Source organism: Taudactylus pleione, unplaced genomic scaffold, assembly GCF_031769625.1.
Source record: "Taudactylus pleione unplaced genomic scaffold, aTauple2 ptg000258l, whole genome shotgun sequence".
NCBI lineage: Eukaryota > Metazoa > Chordata > Amphibia > Anura > Myobatrachidae > Taudactylus > Taudactylus pleione.
In genome coordinates this window covers 1400817-1421320 of record NW_028284660.1, presented here as the reverse complement: position 1 = coordinate 1421320, position 20504 = coordinate 1400817, and the positions used below count along the sequence as shown (strand labels likewise).

Below are 20504 nucleotides of genomic sequence, written 5' to 3'. Positions count from 1 at the left end.
CCACAGCCTAACGCTAACTGTCCCCTTCAGCTCCCTAACCCAGCCCTAATCCTCCCCTTAATATTTATCATTTGAAGTTGTCGGTCTATTGACCCATCGGAATCCCACAGTCGGTATAGTAAGCATCGGGATTCTGACTGTCAGGATGCCGACTACACTGGATTTCAACGAAAATGAACCATAGTGTGTGTGTAATGTGTATACATGTGGTAGGGAATATAGAGTATAAGCTCCACTTGGACACTTGGACAGAGACTGGTGTGAATGAATAAATATTCTCTGTAAAGCGCTGCATCATATGTGTGAATTGTATAGATAACTGTTGATGGTCAGTGCTAGGAGAATCATGGAACTGTTGTATCACCAGCTCTTGCAATCTAGCACATGCAACATACAGATGAGATCTGAGAGTCAAACATCCATCTTCCAAGACTTGGTGCTCTATTTATTAACATTATTTTTACTAAAATAAAGTGAAAAAGGGTGTTTTCACACCCTTTTCACATTATTTTAGTATCACCTATAGTTACTACTATAGGGCAATTGGAGTAGAATTCGTAAAATTCTACTCCAACCCCTAAGTATCACTTATTTTTAGTAAAGCAGATCGCATTTCCCATAATTGTAATGGGAAATGTGATCCGACCAGAGTTACTAAAAATAAATGTGAAAAAAATATCGGGGAAAGCCCTGTGATAATAACGCCTGGAGGTGGCGTTATCCAGGGTCACCCCCGGTTACCGGACTCCTGGCCTGCTCTAACGGGGAGAGCAGAGCCGGGAGTCGGTCCCTGTAATCAGCTGCGTGGTCTAAACAGACCGCAAGCTGATTACTGTAAAAAAAAGAAAAAAAAAAATAGTAAAGAAAGAAATCACTTACCTGACTCCAGGGACCGGTGATCGGGCCTCCGGTGATGTCTCCCCTCCGGTCAGCTGGTCTCCCACAGTGCACTGCGGCCCGGTCATCAGGTGATCGGGCCCCAGTGCAGTATGGGAGATCACCTGACCGGAGGAATGGAGGACATCACCGGAGGCCTGGAGCATGCAGGTAAGTGTAATTAAGGGAGGGGGGGTCGCGGGGGGTCCGCGATCACGGGGGGCAGGGCTTAGTGCCGGGGGGCGGGGCTTAGCGCTGGAGGGGGTTTGCAGCGGCGACCGGTCGGTGCATGCGCGGGCACTTAATCACGGTATTTTTTGAGAAAATACCGTGATAAGGCTCCGAGGGGGATTCGCAGGGACAGAGCTTTATCGCAAGCTCTGTCCCTGTAAGGGATTTGTAGTAAATCCCTGTGATTGCCTGAATTCGCAATGCGAATTCAGTCGGTAATATCACACTACAATCTGCATTACCAATGCGGATTGTAGTAAATAGAGCCCATAGGGACAAATGTAATAGGGTGAGAGTTTAGAAAATATGAGAGTTTAGCAGTAATCTCTCACACTAATACATTGATCGAGTTGTATTTTCAATACAGGAAACACCTGGATGAGAGTTTAAATCTTGAGACTTTTTTGAGTCTGAAAAACATGGGAGTTTCCATATTCTGTGACTTTATTACATTGGCTGAGTTTCCATATTCTGTGACTTTATTACATCGGCTGAGTTTCCATGTTCTGTGCCTTTATTACATCGGCTGAGTTTCCATGTTCTGTGACTTTATTACATTGGCTGAGTTTCCATGTTCTGTGACTTTATTACATCGGCTGAGTTTCCATGTTCTGTGACTTTATTACATTGGCTGAGTTTCCATGTTCTGTGACTTTATTACATTGGCTGAGTTTCCATGTTCTGTGACTTTATTACATGGGCTGAGTTTCCATGTTCTGAGACTTTATTACATGGGCTGAGTTTCCATGTTCTGTGACTTTATTACATTGGCTGAGTTTCCATGTTCTGTGACTTTATTACATTGGCTGAGTTTCCATGTTCTGTGACTTTATTACATTGGCTGAGTTTCCATGTTCTGTGACTTTATTACATTGGCTGAGTTTCCATGTTCTGTGACTTTATTACATTGGCTGAGTTTCCATGTTCTGTGACTTTATTACATTGGCTGAGTTTCCATGTTCTGTGACTTTATTACATTGGCTGAGTTTCCATGTTCTGTGACTTTATTACATTGGCTCAGTTTCCATGTTCTGTGACTTTATTACATTGGCTGAGTTTCCATGTTCTGTGACTTTATTACATCGGCTGAGTTTCCATGTTCTGTGACTTTATTACATGGGCTGAGTTTCCATGTTCTGTGACTTTATTACATGGGCTGAGTTTCCATGTTCTGTGACTTTATTACATTGGCTGAGTTTCCATGTTCTGTGACTTTATTACATCGGCTGAGTTTCCATGTTCTGTGACTTTATTACATCGGCTGAGTTTCCATGTTCTGTGACTTTATTACATCGGCTGAGTTTCCATGTTCTGTGACTTTATTACATCGGCTGAGTTTCCATGTTCTGTGACTTTATTACATCGGCTGAGTTTCCATGTTCTGTGACTTTATTACATCGGCTGAGTTTCCATGTTCTGTGACTTTATTACATCGGCTGAGTTTCCATGTTCTGTGACTTTATTACATTGGCTGAGTTTCCATGTTCTGTGACTTTATTACATGGGCTGAGTTTCCATGTTCTGTGACTTTATTACATGGGCTGAGTTTCCATGTTCTGAGACTTTATTACATGGGCTGAGTTTCCATGTTCTGTGACTTTATTACATTGGCTGAGTTTCCATGTTCTGTGACTTTATTACATTGGCTGAGTTTCCATGTTCTGTGACTTTATTACATTGGCTGAGTTTCCATGTTCTGTGACTTTATTACATTGGCTGAGTTTCCATGTTCTGTGACTTTATTACATTGGCTGAGTTTCCATGTTCTATGACTTTATTACATTGGCTCAGTTTCCATGTTCTGTGACTTTATTACATTGGCTGAGTTTCCATGTTTTGTGACTTTATTACATCGGCTGAGTTTCCATGTTCTGTGACTTTATTACATGGGCTGAGTTTCCATGTTCTGTGACTTTATTACATGGGCTGAGTTTCCATGTTCTGTGACTTTATTACATGGGCTGAGTTTCCATGTTCTGTGACTTTATTACATGGGCTGAGTTTCCATGTTCTGTGACTTTATTACATCGGCTGAGTTTCCATGTTCTGTGACTTTATTACATCGGCTGAGTTTCCATGTTCTGTGACTTTATTACATCGGCTGAGTTTCCATGTTCTGTGACTTTATTACATTGGCTGAGTTTCCATGTTCTGTGACTTTATTACATTGGCTGAGTTTCCATGTTCTGTGACTTTATTACATTGGCTGAGTTTCCATGTTCTGTGACTTTATTACATCGGCTGAGTTTAAAAATGTGAAAGTTTTCTCACATTTTCTAAACTCTCATCCTATTACATTTGGCTCACAAAACTCCCTTTGAAATAACTCTTTCCTTAAAAGATTCTAAGGAGTATATTTACTAAAGTGCGGGTTTTTATAAGTGGAGTTGTTGCCCATAGCAACCAATCAGATTCTACTTATCATTTATCTAGCACCTTCTAGAAGATAATAGAATCTGTTTGAATACTCTGGTCAATACCTTTGCTTCTATAAACCCGCACTTTAGTAAATATACCCATAAGAATGGACAACAAGCCTCGTGAATGATGTTCACCATATTCTCTGGACAAGGCATCTGCCTTTGCCCTTTTAGATCCTGTAGTCACTTAAAAATTAAGTTGGGCAAAAAATAAGGCCCATCTAGCTTGTTGGGCGTTCAATCATTTGGCGATCTTTACTGGCAAAGAATACAGTAACTTAGAATCAATCTCCTATCAATATACACTTTGAACTAGAATCATTGAGAGCAACAGTAGAAATGAGCAAATCTTTGAGCTGGACTCTGGGTGGCAATGATATGTACTATAGACATATATTTTAGTAGTACCTGTAGTAAGAGGACAATGACCAACATCACCCACTCTGCCTTTTACGTAGAGCTGGGTCATTGGTGTTTCTGAAAAGATATATATATAAATATTTTTTTTTTAAATTGCGTGCTGGACATTCAATTAAAAAATGGCTTGGATTTGAACAATGCAGACAGAGGGCCTAATTCAGAGATGGACAGAATCGCAGAGCCACACACAAGCAGCTTTGCAATTCCGTCCATCTTAATGCAAATGTAGAAGGAGGTGTCAGAAACCTCCCTCGCAGACCCTGGCCTCATCCCTCCCGGAAAACGGGCGACATGTCTCTGTTATGATCTCCAGTGACCACTCCAAGTAAGCCGTCTAGAATTCGGGCTATGAGGTCTTCCACCATTAACAACCGCCCGTTGTTTCCTTAGAGAAGAATAGCTCACCGGTACTTAGGCGGCCGCCGGGACTTACTGCTCAGAGTAGTAGCAGCTTACAGGAGTGTCAACTGGAATCCTGAGAAGAAAGGAGAGAGTCTTGTACAGAAGGAGCAGATGATACAGCTGGAGAGATGTGGCTTGGGAGCCAATGGTGTGAAGTGTGCCAATGGTGTGGCTACTGTGCCAATGGTGCAGGGAAAGGTGCCAATGATGCGGCAAATGTGCCGATGATGCAGCTTGCATGGTGAGGGTCTGGCAATAGCTGATGATTTACAGTAAAAAGTAATGCTGTGGCTTTTGGGAGCCGATGGTGCTGCAAATGTGCTGATGATGCGGCAAATGTGCTGATGGTGCAGCAATAACTGTTGCTAGACAGTCAATGGTAATGCTGTGGCTTTGGGAGCCAATGGTGCGCAAATGTGCAGATGATGCGGCAAATGTGCCAAATGTGCAGCTTGTGTGCCGATGGTGCGGCAATAACTGTTGGTAGTCAATGGTAATGCTGTGGCTTTGGGAGTCGATGGTGCAGCAAATGTGCCGATGGTGCAGCAATAGCCATTGGTAGACAGTCAACGGTAATACTGTGGCTTTGGGAGCCGATGGTATGGCAAATGTGTCGATGATGCGGCAATAGCCGTTGGTAGACAGTCAATGGTAATGCTGCAGCTTGGAGAGCCGATGGCAGCACGGTGGTATAGGTGCGGCTTGGAAGCCGTAGAAGAAGCTGGAGAACCGTAGACATCACAGAATCTGTTGGTGTGGCAAATATGCCAGAGGTGTGGCAATAGCCGAAGGTAGAGGAGTAGGTAGTCAGTGCTGCGACTTGGAGAGCCGATGGCAGCACGGCAGTATAGGTGCAGCTAAGAAGCCGTAGGGAAGCCGGAGATAGCACGAAAGCCACTTCAGGAAGGACAAAAACTGCACCATGAGGAGGAACAGAACGCTGACCATGCAGCCAAGCTGATGGAACTCACAGATACGCTATAGTCGGCGAGGCGGCAAAAGTCCAGTGAGTATAAATAGTAGGATCCACCAATCACGCTGTACTGTGGATGACAAATCACTTCCTAAGGTGTGCCGATCGCCTAGTAACAGGAGAAACTAGAGTAACCCCGTCCTGGCAGGGTAAACTGCTCGAAGGAGACAAGGCATGGCCGCGACTTGTAACGGTCTCCTTTTCCCGCCCTCCTCTCTCGTGCGGTGCCATGGAGCCAACCACGGTGCAGTGGATTCTGGCTTAGTGCAGGTCTCTGGCTTAGTGCGCCATTTTACCAAGGACAGCAGTACTGCGCATGCACAGAGTAACCAGGAAAATGGCCACCGCCATTTTCCCACTGATTTTTGATGTTCTGTAGTGCCGGCCAGGTGCTGCAGAGCAGCATGCTGGTGACTAAGGATGTGTAAGTATAAAACTATATGGGTGCAGGGTGTCGCCCCCCCGGACCCAGGGGCCCGTGTGCACCGCACTCACTGCATCCAATATAGACATGGCCCTGGTAACAAGCCACGCACTCTAACACCGCAGCATGTCAATTATGCTGCGGCTTGGGCGGGTCTGCGAGCATAATCGCAGGACCCATTCTACACATGCGCAGACGCAGACCCCTAATCATCGGAGATGTGCATTCATCATTGGATGAACGTATATCTCTGGGCCCCGAGCTAATTTCTTTGTTGTTGCTCCTGAGGAGCCAAAGGCACACTTCCCACCTGCATGGTCTCAGGTTCAAAAGTATCTGTAACTGAGTAGAAGGTTTGCAGTTTACTAGGAAAAGGGTTACTTATATGTATCTTAAGGTGCGTACACACTAGACGACTCGCAAAAGATGCAATGTCGTCAACAATTTTTAACTCTTTTAGGCAACTCCCCAGCACTCCCGGACATACGATATCTTGCACAAACTGTGCAATCTGACGAACGATCTGAATGAAGCAAAGAGCTTATTCATTGTAAACGTAGCTGTGTAACCAGCATCAGTCCATTTGCCCCCTACTTTAACCAGAATACCCCACAGCACTGGTTCATTAACCCCTTCAAAACCTGAGATCTGCCCCTGAAAAAGCCGTGGTAATACGGAGAAACGCGTTGAAGGTACAGGTGCCGCTTCGTTACACTGTGATTACTCACTCTCACTACCCAGGAATGAGACCACATGAACCGGTGTCTTTCTGACTTGCCGCTTTCCTTCTGGAACCAGACGCCGGCTGGAGCGCCACTGCTGGATGCCAGTTCCACTCACGTTTGGTGGAATTGCACACCGGGCTCCATCACAGCGTGAGTACTGGTCAAGGTTGCTGCCGGCCCTTACATCGCGGGTTTGTTGCCCGGGGACACAGATCGTTACTGCAGCGGCATGGCTTATTGACCTATCACTGGATGTGAAATTGTTTTCCTAGTGAGACCACACGGCAGTACGGGTTATCAGGACATACTCCTGCCTGCCGTCAGTCTCACGCTCCCCACCCGGGTCCTGAGGACAGTGAGTATAAGCGAGGAATTTGGGTACACTTTCATCTATATACATCTATAGAATCTTTTATTATGTGAAAGATTTGTCTGTGTTCGTCATGTCTTTCATTTTTTATTGATATGTGCATTATTGCTCCTATTCATTTATATCTTTATATTCCCGGGAGTTGTTTATTCTTTTAGTGAATTATTTATTTATTATTAATAAATTATTATTTTGATGGCATTTGGAATTATGAACTTCTAGTATTTTGGGCGCCACATAGCAGTACACTACTTTTTAGTTGTTTTTCCCAGTAAGCGCGAGGTAAATTTGTATTTCTTTGTAGGGGCGTATGTATAATGGGTCAAGGGGGGCCCACACCGTACACCGCACACCCTACACCCATAGTCTTATACTTACCTCTCCATAGTGATGCTTTGTAGCGCCGAGCCGGCACTGCAAAGCAGCAAAAATCACTGGGAAAATGGCAACGGCCATTTTCCCCCAGACCTGTGCATGCGCAGTACTACTGCCCCCAGGAGAACAGCGCAGGTGCCATTTTCCCCGAGGCCTGCGCATGCGCAGTAGATTCTGGCACTAAGCCAGAATCTACGGTGCACTGCGGGACCCCCAGAGGGAGGAGGGGGCCCGCATTGAGTTTGCACAGAGGCCCCCTCCTCTCTTAAAATGCCCCTGGAGGCATACGATATCGTGCTTAAACTGTGCAATCTGACCAACAACCTGACCAACGACCTTAATCTCGTTAACGAGATTGCCAGATTTTACAACATATACTGTAGGTAAGATCTGAGAATACGACTTGTGGGACCGCGCATCGGCATCGTTATCGTTAGTGGACACGCAAGATTTGTCGTTCCGATACGTCGGAACCAGCCAAATCATGCAAAAAATGTGTCTATTGTGTAGGCACCTTTACACTAGTCTTTACATCTTTCATTTACATGTGAATCAATTGCAATACAGTACATTGATCCATAAATTCTTCCTAATCTGGAGGAGGGTCCATTCTGGCCAATTCATCTTTAAAATCATCATTCAAACTCATACTTGCTTCAACATTTGGGGGGCTCTGTCAGCCTTTAAACAGAGCAGGCTAGTCTTCCAGTGTCCCCCTTCTGAAGTAGGTAGTCGGGAGGTTGGATGACATCATTTGTATTAAAATCCCTCATTCTAGCCCCACCCCTTCCTATAAAATACCAAGCAATTGCTTGGAATACATACAAATTACCGCCGGACACAAGTCTGGCGGTTCAAATCCTGACAGCGGCAGGCCGACACGGCTGAAAATCCCAATCGCCCCCAGTTAAGTATCAACTAACCTAACCTAACCCCCCTAACCCTAACCCTACTTAGTGGTGCCTAACCCTAACCTTCCCACCCAGTGCCTAACCCTAATCCCCCCTCTAAGTGCCTAAACCTAACCCCCCCCCTTCCCCGCCGCCTAAACCTAAGACCCCCGGGGGGGTGCCTAACCCTAAGTCCCCCCCAGGGGTGCCTAACGCTAACCCCCCTTCCCCTAGCCTAACTAACCTCCCGGGGGGGGTGCCTAACCCCAAGTCCCCCCAGGGAGCCCTAAACCTCCTCCTCCCGCGGCTGTCCGTAGCGGCGCACGGCATCACTTCGATCGGGATGCTGGGCGCCGGTCTCCCGGGGTCGGTAAAATGACAGGCGTCTAGAATTAGACGCCTGTCATTTAACCCTCACCGGGATAAAGCAGTCGGGAAGCCGGCTGTCGGGCTTACATCTGCCGGCTTCCCGATTGCATACCAATTGTTCAGACCCTCTCAGTTAATTATGTCCCATTGACACTTAAATTCACAATTTTTTGACATCTTTGGAAACTTTTTGTCACCATCCATCGGCCCCTCAAGGCAATACACAGGGTATAACCGCGTACATTACGGAGGAGATTCGGGAGACCGGGATTTATGCTGTACATGCACTAGATGTGACAATACCTGAGACCAGATCATTACATATCTAAAGTGTATATTACTCCCCGCACTAACTGAGAGCGTGTGTATATTAAGTAAAGGGGCAATCAATTAGCAGCTATAACCCGTAATATTACAGAGGCGTTGACAGCTGATGGTGTGAATAAATCAGTGGGTGTAATAAAGCATGTTGTGAGGGCTTCCGAGATTGCTACCAGAACAAAAATACCCTGGCTATTTGTTTCTCACGAGGTGAATTATGAACCACTAAATAATTTAAATATATATTTCCTAATTATAAGGAATAAGTAATGATCAGTTACTGAGGGCTTTATACAAAATAAATGTTGAGTTGTCTGCTGCACACAATAATATGCCTGTGAATTAATGATACTTTCTGGTGGACATACAGTATATACATTATCTCTCCTCATATTCATGTAATAACCTCCAGGATGAAGGTTCAATGAATACCCTCCCCATAATACACTGACTGATGTCCTATACAAGCGAATGAGAATCTGGACACAACACACGCAGTTCACAAACAAACGTTTCAGTATATGATGATAAGTAATAACAATGTAACCCACTGAGAAATGCTGATACAGTGGTGAGTGATAATAGAAGGTTTGTTTTTTGCACACTCTGGGGTCTATTTACTAAGGCTTGGATGGAGATAAAGGCCCAACCAACCAGTACAGGCTGTGGCCCATATTCAATTTGAGCCGAGCTGCGATACTTTTTCGCGGGCCGGACTTTCCACCAACTTCGCCTGTTCTGCATGCGGAAAAGTATCGCGGCCGTCCCTGCTTTACCCCATATTCAATATGAAAGTACGCTAAAACGGGACCTGGCGAAACTTAAACAGGCGGAAAGTGCTGTCATTTTTGGGGAAATCAGCCTGACACCCCCCAAAAGATGCTCTGACATGGGGGTTCCCTATGGTACCCCCCTGATTTGGCTTGCTGAAGGTATTTGGTGATTTTAAATGGGCTAAATAGCATTAATGTATACCTGATGCAGAATAGTATTCAGGAGTATTTTTTCCAGAAAAGAACTTATCCCAGAAAATTTGGGGTACTTGAAAATGGGGGTCAGCATATTTAAAAGTTGCTAAAGTGAAGTTGAAAAATTGTGAAAAATCCACCTTCCGCAAGCCCCTGCAATGAAAAAAAAAACACTTGGGGCATACTTGGGGACCCCCCCTGAGTCAAGTTCACTAGTTTTTAAGTTTGTACCCCCAAATTTTTTTTTTTTGCCCCCTTTTCCAAAGTCAATTTTTGGGATGTCCTCAAGTATTTTTTAAAAATGTTTTGACACAGATTACCTTTGGGGGACTGTCTGAAGGCTGCAGGGGGGTTCCCACAACGTTGCACCCCAAAACCCCACTTCTGCACTTTTTTCCACCTCCCATTCATAGGCAAAACTTTTCCGCCTATTACATTGCATTGACTTTCTGCCTAGGCGAAAAGTCTTCCAAATTGAATACGGGGTAACAGCAAAACAGCCGAAAATGACGTCATCGGCGAAAAGTTTCTGCCAAAAACACGGGGAAACTGACTTTTCGCCTCAAATTGAATACGGCCCTGTGTTTGAAAAATGGCATTTAGGAGCTGATTGGCTGGGAGTTTATCTCCGTTCACTTTACCTCCATCCAAGGCTTAGTAAATAGACCCCTCTGCTCCTTGGAACCAGCTAGCGCGGCACGGACAAACACAGTGATACATGAATACAGAGGGAACTATTCTTTATATAGAGACATTTCACAGCAATCGCTATTCATAAGGATGAACTGACATGTTTATGTATATGAATATACCCTCACATTTATTGTTATACCCCAGGGGATCTTTAAGGTGATAAAGTCATCAGTAACTGATTAATAGAAAATAGTTACAGAGGGTATGTGATGTAATAACAGCAATCAGATACTGAGCACAATAACCAGATTGTGGTTGCCTACCCAGATATAGTAGCAGGGCCCCCATTTATTAATGATCGCATTCTGTAATGACGATCAGGGCATGTCAGTACCGCCCATGATCGCATTGAAAAATGCGATCACAATGGCCGGATGTATTATCCGGGACATGCAGGGACACGGGCTCCAAAAAGGATCACTTCCTTGCGATGTGGCCGGAGTGCTCCCTGCGCTGCTGCGCATGAACTGACTGCACATGAGCGGTGGCCATTGCCAGGGGAGGGTTCCGCTGACTATTTATGCGGTATGTAGCCATAGGCTTCACCGGCTAACGCCATCTTCAGAAGGCGTTAGCCAATATTGAGAATGCATCGCATATCGGATATTGGTAAGTCTGGCAGCATCGCATCCCCCATAGAGACCTATGGGGGATGCGGCTGCCTGTGGGACTGGGGGATCACAGCATGTATCGGAGATACCTGCTGCAGTCCCTCTTTAATACATCTGGGGGACACTTAATATTTGAGGTAAACCCCCGGAAATGGGTGTTTTCTGGGATTTTACCTCAAGTGTTCAATGATAAATGGGCCCCTAAGTGAGGGTTGTGCTTATCCTTTCCCTTTGTTTGAATTGGATTACATACAAAGGACATATTATTTGTGTACTTATGTAAGATAGTATATTAGTAACCTGTGATAGTGCGACTTATTGCCTGTCATAATTATCTACACGTGGATCAGTTTAATGAGAGTCACAGTTACTCATAATCTAATACAATATAAGTAATACATAGTAGCAGCGTACAGTGTGTCAGCGTAAGTGTTAGTATATCACCTTCCTAAACTCATTTCACTAATCTTCCTATTTGTGTTTAATATTCCACTGAACAAGTTCTTATCACTAAAGGTTATATTTTAGTCTTACGACGCTCTTTCTGTGTGCGCCATTGGAGGACATTTCTCACTTTTCCTCTCCTTGGAATTACATCTATATAAATACAATGAAAGTCATCCTTGATTCAAAAAAGAACTAGTTTATTAAGATTGCAAATAGCAGATATAAATAAAAACTACTCTGTAAGTATTATTGCACTTAATGTATCCTAATAACAGGATACACCACATCCAATACAACATAAAACATTCACACTAACAGACTGAAAAATATATATCTGAGAAAAATCTGCAAAAAAACATTGGACCTCATTCAGAGCCGCTCACAAAAAGTGAGCACTCGTTCTGAATCAGGGCGGACGTTTTTTTTTTAAAGACAGCCTCCTGGCCGCTCACTAAGCTGTGGGTGACCACCCACAGCTTATGCGAGAGGCCAGGTGATGGTTGTGGTAGGGTCTCGTCTGCCGCAAGCCCCAGTGAGCGTCCGGCTCTAATAGAGCCAGAAGCTCACTACTGACATCACTGGTGATGTCAGTAGGGCCGCCCACAAATGGCAGGCGTTCTTTCAGGAACGCCTCCGTTTGTCCAGCCACCCCTCCACCCCGCCTACGGGGCTTGCGCATGCGCATTGCACACGCCGCGCGTTCGCAATGCACAACCATCGACCCGCTTGCGAGCGGGTCTGAATCAGGCCCACAGTTCCATATATTGGAGTGTCAGTCATAAAAAAATATCCAAACTGGACTATGGGTCTATTTACTAAGCCTTGGATGGAGATAAGGTGGACAGAGATAAAGTACCAACCAGCTCCTAACTGTCATTTTTCAAACACAGCCTGTGACATGGCAGTTAGGAGCTGATTGACTGGTACTTTATCTCCGTTCACTTTATCTCCATCCAAGGCTTAGTAAATAGACTCCTATATTGCTGTAGTTGCTATAATTTGTCTTGTCATAGATTAGCAGCATCAGCTGTACAAATGCAAGTTTTCGCCTTTGGACAAGTCCGTTCCACACATTGTATAAATGAAAGTCAGGGTTCACTCACCCTTTTTGGTATCAGGGAAAGTCCTTCGGGAAAGGTGCTGGAGGCCTTTCCCTGATACCAAGGAGGGTGAGTGAATTGGGATACATTAAGTGCAGTAATATTAGGATACATTAAGTGCAATAATACATGTCATTTGTATTGCAAATTTGCAATCTTAATAAAATAGTTATTTTTTAATCAAGGATGACTATCGTTGTATTTATATCAGTAGTGGATTGCACTGGGATATTGTTGAAGTTGTTTGTCCTTCTAAACCTATAACTTGTCTCTATGAAACTGACTGTTAGTATAATGAAATAACTTCTGTATTTATTTGTTATACTTCAATGAAGAAAATGGTTTAAAATATACCAAGAACTTGGGGTTTGAATTGCAGGGAGCAGGGCATACATAGATAGATCGCTGGTCCAGTATATGCTGGAATTATGACACACAATACACTATATATGACGCATATTACAGCTGGTTAAGTGCTAATTATGCCCTCTTCATGGAGTGGCCACACTCATTTTAAAATCAAGCATTTGGAAACCCCTCTCTAGAAATCCAGAGTTTGCCACTGATACCCCTTTTCCACCTAAATTCCGGGCCTGACCCGGAGTTGGAACAGAGTTCCTATCCGGATCAGACCCGGAATTTAGCCGGCACCGACTCGGGATATTCCAGAGTCGGCGCCGCTCACACCGGAGTCGGGTCTGCATAGACCCAGCTTTCCCGGCATGAAAGTGGACGCTTGGACATGACGTCATCTCCAAGCGCCACTGAAGCCGGACCAATAGATAGTTAATAAGATAAATAGATATGAGATAGATAGATAAATAGATAGATAGATAATAAGACAAATAGATATGAGATAGATAGATAGATAGATAGATAGATAGATAGATAGATATGGGATAGATATATATATATATATATATATATATGGGATAGATAGATAGATAGATAGATAGATAGATAGATAGATAGATAGATAGATAGATAGATAGATAGATAGATATGGGATAGATAGATATGAGATAGATAGATAGATATGAGAGATAGATAGATAGATAGATAGATAGATAGATATGGGATAGATAGATATGAGATAGATAGATAGATAGATAGATAGATAGATAGATAGATAGATAGATATGAGATAGATAGATAGATAGATAGATAGATAGATAGACAGATAGATATGAGATAGATAGATAGATATGAGATAGATAGATAGATAGATAGATAGATAGATAGATAGATATGGGATAGTTAGATATGAGATAGATAGATATGAGATAGATAGATAGATAGATAGATAGATAGATAGATAGATATGAGATAGATAGATATGAGATAGATAGATAGATATGGGATAGATAGATATGAGATAGATAGATAGATATGAGATAGATAGATAGATAGATATGGGATAGATAGATATGAGATAGATAGATATGAGATAGATAGATAGATAGATAGATAGATAGATAGATAGATAGATAGATAGACAGATAGATATGAGATAGATAGATATGAGATAGATAGATAGATAGATAGATAGATAGATAGATAGATAGATATGGGATAGATAGATATGAGATAGATAGATATGAGATAGATAGATAGATAGATAGATAGATATGAGATAGATAGATAGATATGGGATAGATAGATATGAGATAGATAGATAGATAGATAGATAGATAGATAGATAGATAGATATGAGATAGATAGATAGATAGATAGATAGATATGAGATAGATAGATAGATAGATAGATAGATAGATAGATAGATATGGGATAGATAGATATGAGATAGATAGATAGATATGAGATAGATAGATATGAGATAGATAGATAGATATGAGATAGATAGATAGATAGATAGATAGATAGATAGATAGATAGATAGATAGATAGATAGATAGATGGATAATGAGATAAATAGATATGAGATAGATAATAAGATAAATAGATATGAGATAGATAGATAGATAGATAGATAGATAGATAGATAGATATGGGATAGATAGATATATATGGGCTAGATAGATAGATTGATAGATAGATAGATAGATAGATAGATAGATAGATATGAGGTAGATAGATATGAGATAGATAGATAGATATATATAGATAGATAGATAGATAGATAGATAGATAGATAGATAGATAGATATGGGATAGATAGATAGATAGATATATATGAGATAGATAGATAGATAGATAGATATGAGATAGATAGATAGATAGATATGAGATAGATAGATAGATAGATAGATAGATAGATAGATAGATAGATAGATAGACAGATAGATATGAGATAGATAGATATGAGATAGATAGATAGATAGATAGATAGATAGATAGATAGATAGATATGGGATAGATAGATATGAGATAGATAGATATGAGATAGATAGATAGATAGATAGATAGATAGATAGATAGATAGATAGATATGAGATAGATAGATAGATATGGGATAGATAGATACCTCACATATAAGTCTATCTACAACTCTTATCGTACTGCTCTGGACACTGCCAAGCAAATATATTTCCAATCTCTAATCTCTGCTCAAGCCTCTAACCCCAAGCGACTTTTTAATACATTTAAACTGCTTCTTACCCCTCCCTCACCCAAGCCACCTGCTACTATCTGTGCACAAGATCTTGCTTCCTATTTCAAGGACAAGATTGATAATATCCGAAATGAAATGTTATTCTCTTCCTCAGCTAGTGACCTACTCAATTCCCTACCTGAACCCTCTGGCACATTCTCTTCATTTGACCCCACAAATGAAGATGAAGTATCTACACTCTTCTCATCCTCCTACTCTATTACCTCTCCTCTAGATCCTATACCCTCACAAATTAGTAAAGCTCTGTCTCCTGTGCTCATCCCAACCCTAACTAAAATCTGTAATCTCTCTCTTTCTACTGGCATCTTTCCATCACTGTTCAAGCATGCAGTGATTACTCCCATTCTGAAAAAACAAAATTCTGACCCTAACACTCTCTCTAATTACCGTCCTATCTCCCAGCTCCCATGCCCCTCCAAGCTACTGGAGAGACTTGTCTACACCCGCCTCACACACTTTCTTAACACCCACAACTTATTGGACCCACTTCAGTCTGGCTTCCGTTCCCAGCACTCCACAGAGACAGCACTGACTAAGGTAGTAAATGATTTGGTCACTGCCAAGGCTAAAGGCCATTACTCACTTCTAATTCTTCTAGATCTCTCTGCTGCTTTTGACACTGTTGACCACTCTCTTCTCGTACAAACATTACAATCCCTAGGTCTTAAGGACACAGCCCTTTCTTGGTTCTCTTCCTACCTATCTGATCGCTCTTTTTCTGTTCGTTTTTCTGATTCTGCCTCCTCTTCGCTACCTCTATCAGTTGGAGTACCGCAAGGCTCTGTCTTAGGTCCTTTGCTATTCTCAATCTATACCACCTCTCTTGGCAAACTAATCCGCTCTTTTGGATTTCAGTACCATCTGTATGTGGATGATACTCAAATCTACCTATCCTCTCCAGATTTATCACCATCTGTATTGGTCCGTGTCACTGAATGTATTTCTGCCATTTCATCTTGGATGTCATCTCGCTACCTGAAACTTAATATTTCTAAAACAGAATTAATTATATTTCCACCGGCCAATAACAGTTACCAATCTGATCTCTTTATCACTGTTGATAACTCAACAATCCACCCCACCCCACAAGCTCGCTGCCTTGGTGTCATCCTTGATTCTGAATTGTCCTTTGTTCCCCACATTCAATCTGTCTCAAAATCATGTTACATACATCTAAAAAACATATACAAAATTCGACCATATCTCACACAAGACACTGCAAAAACTCTAATCCATGCACTCATTATTTCCCGCATTGACTATTGCAATAGTCTCCTTACTGGTCTTCCCAAAAACAGGCTATCGCCATTACAATCCATTATGAATGCAGCTGCGAGGCTTATCTTCCTTGCCAAACGTTCATCATCTGCTGCCCCGCTCTGTCAGTCCCTCCATTGGTTGCCAGTTTTCTACCGTATTCAATACAAAATACTGTTACTTACACATAAGGCCATTAACCGAATTACACCAACATACATCTCTTCACTCATCTCAAAATATCTCCCAACCCGACCTCTCCGCTCAGCACAAGAACTGCGTCTCTCATCCCCACGCATTACTTGCTCCCATTTACGGTTACAGGACTTTCTTCGGGCTGCACCTACTCTATGGAATGCCTTACCACACACAATAAGACTTACCTCTACTCTTCAATCCTTCAAGCGTTCCCTGAAAACTCACCTCTTCAGACAAGCTTATCAGACTCCAGAACCGACCACATAACCTTCATAGCTTCCATGTCTTATCACATCCCCTCTCACAGTCCATACATAACCTCACATATTGTCTTTCTTTCACATACTCCTGACATTTTGCCGACATTCCTATGTGACTGGATCAAGCAGCCCACCAAGAAACTCTGCATTCTGGCCGGACCAAATTGCAATATATATAGCACCTATCCTTGTGTATCAATGCCTGTTTCCCTATAGATTGTAAGCTTGCAAGCAGGGCCCTCTTACCTCTGTCTGTCTGTTATTACCCTGTTTTGTTCTATCAATGTTTCCAATTGTAAAGCGCAACGGAATATGCTGCGCTATATAAGAAACTGTTAATAAATAAATAAATAAATAAATAATAGATAGATATGAGATAGATAGATAGATAGATAGATAGATAGATAGATATGAGATAGATAGATAGATAGATAGATAGATATGAGATAGATAGATAGATAGATAGATAGATAGATAGATATGGGATAGATAGATATGAGATAGATAGATAGATATGAGATAGATAGATATGAGATAGATAGATAGATATGAGATAGATAGATAGATAGATAGATAGATAGATAGATAGATGGATAATGAGATAAATAGATATGAGATAGATAATAAGATAAATAGATATGAGATAGATAGATAGATAGATAGATAGATAGATAGATAGATAGATAGATAGATAGATATGGGATAGATAGATATATATGGGCTAGATAGATAGATTGATAGATAGATAGATAGATAGATAGATAGATAGATAGATAGATAGATAGATAGATATGAGGTAGATAGATATGAGATAGATAGATAGATATAGATAGATAGATAGATAGATAGATAGATAGATAGATAGATAGATAGATAGATAGATAGATAGATATGGGATAGATAGATAGATAGATAGATATATATGAGATAGATAGATAGATAGATAGATATGAGATAGATAGATAGATAGATAGATAGATAGATAGATAGATAGATAGATAGATATGAGATATATATGGGATAGATAGATATGAGATAGATAGACATGAGATAGATAGATAGATAGATAGATAGATAGATAGATAGATAGATAGATATGGGATAGATAGTTTTGAGATAGATAGATATGAGATAGATAGTAGATAGATAGATAGATAGATAGATAGATAGATAGATATGGGATAGATAGATAGATAGATAGATAGATAGATAGATATGGGATAGATAGATATGGGATAGATAGATATGAGATAGATAGATAGATAGATAGATAGATAGATATGGGATAGATATATAGATAGATAGATAGATAGATAGATATGGGATAGATAGATAGATAGATAGATATGGGATAGATAGATAGATAGATAGATAGATAGATAGATAGATAGATAGATAGATAGATATGGGATAGATAGATAGATATGGGATAGATAGATAGATAGATAGATAGATAGATAGATAGATAGATAGAAGCAGCATCACAAAATGCCCATCCTGAGCTAGATTCCTGTACAGTAAGTAACCTGTTCCATTATTTTTTAATACAATGTTGTCTTTCTGTTTTTCTTCAGATTTCAAATTGAGAGTCAGTCAGGATTTTCTGTTGAATACGAATGTGTTTTCCTCAGTCTCTCTGGTTTCCACAGTCAGAAAGGAGACTATCCAAACAAATGGATTTGTGAAAAAAGTAGCTCATGAACTTTGTTGGATCAAACTCAGAGACCTGAGACCTGGAGATATGCTGTTACTGTACTTTGTGGAAGTCGTTGAAAAAGGGGAACCCAGCTGATTAACAGTGTACATGAAGCCTTTGGACCCACCGTGAACCCGTATTCCCACCCATACACATATTTATGTGCATTTACATGACCCATTTTCACACTGCAAAAGGATTTAGGCCCTGATTCAGAGCCGGACGCTCTGACCAGAGCCCTCGCTCTGAATCAGGGCCCACCTCCATTAAAATGGAGCGTCCTCCTGGACGCTCGTATAGCTGTGGGTCACCACCCACAACATATACGAGCGTCCAACAAGATGGTCGCGATGGTCTTGACCATCGCGACCATCGGACTTGCGAGTGAAACCCTGTGGTCGGGTTTCACAACCGCAAGCCCTGGAGTGATTTTGGCTCTATCAGAGCCAAAATCACTCCCACTGACATCACTAGTGATGTCAGTGGGGCCGGCTTCAGATGGTAGGCGTTCCCATAGGAACGCCTCCGTCTGGCAGGCACGCCCCCGGCACGCCCACCAAAGGGGGCGTGCTGTCAATCAACATCGACAGCACGCCCCCTTTGGTGCGAGACCTGGAGCGATGGAAAGTCCTTCGCTCGCCGGGTCTCGCGCATGCGCACGACGGAGCTCCCTCCGTCGTGCGCATGCGCAGTGGGGAACATCGACCCACTTGCGAGCGTACTGCCGCTCGTGAGTGGGTCTGAATGACCCCCTTAATTTTGACAAAAATGCAATATGTTAGAAAGACAGCCCCATTCCCTCTCATACTCAGGATTAATTAAGGTCATAACAGGGCAGTACTTGAGGGAAAAAAGAGGGAAAGTATTATTTAGTGATAGGAGATTGGGCATTGTGCAGTGTTCCTATGTTCACCTCTCAGCCCAATAAGGCATACTTTTACGGTTTTCAGTGTTCCCCATATAGTGAAAACTAGCTTCAATGCTGCCACCAGAGGCTACCATTCCAGTGCTAATAGTTTATCTCTACAATACCGCCCATTAAACCCAAGATGTTATAAAGAAAAAAAGAATACATGGTTTTTAAGAATAAGCTCTTCTTGACTATTTTATCTCGTTTATTTAATTTTGTAAAACGATTTCATGAGGGGTTAGGGAGTCTGGGCTGTTTTGTTATTTTGTTCAATTAAAGTTTGCTTTTATAAAAAATAAAACGGTATAAGTCATTTATGAAGTGCAAAATGGCCGTTCTGCAGTACAAATACAGCTGCAGTAATTTGCAAATACTGTAGTCTTTTAATGATGGGCAATTCTGCCGCCATTCTATAGGCATGCAGTAGGATTTCACCGCGAGTCAGGATAACATTAACCTCAAAATGAATGCAGTGGTCGAAGTGGGAATTTTGAAGTGGGGTATGGAAAATCTAAGGTTGCACTTATGTGGGCACTGGAGGCCTGCACACCAGAAAAGGGCTACTCAAAAGGGGGTAGTGCCCTTAAGATGCACCCCTTTTCATCAGTGTAGTGTACCACATTGCAGTTCCCCTTATAACACATTATGTCACACACAGTAATGCCTTTTATACACATTATGCCACACAGTAATGTCATCAACAAAATTTGTAGTACAAATTATGCCACCCAGTAATAAATGCCCCTTACACATTATGCCACATAGTAATCCCCTTTATAACATTAAGCCCCACAGTAAAGCCCCCCTGCAGCTTCTTACCTCCCCCTTGTGTCCCTTCAGCAGCCGCAGTCTCATGATGAGAGATGTCATGATGAGAGGAGACTCATCTCCATGTGTATTTAGTACCCTACCCAGCAGACATCCATGCCGAGACAG

The 20504-nt window shown here is 41.9% G+C and overlaps 1 protein-coding gene across 1 annotated transcript in view; it reads left to right on the top strand.

Annotated features, from left to right (window-relative positions):
• The window catches only part of LOC148514803 (C-type lectin domain family 2 member A-like), a 110708-nt gene extending 90845 nt beyond the window's left edge, over positions 1–19863 (top strand). The window contains exon 7 of the mRNA XM_088480925.1: positions 18537–19863. Coding sequence (XP_088337051.1) covers positions 18537–18663 — 127 coding nt within the window. The 3' untranslated portion in view covers positions 18664–19863. The remainder of the gene's footprint in view (positions 1–18536) is intronic.
• The last annotated feature ends 641 nt before the right edge of the window (positions 19864–20504 follow it).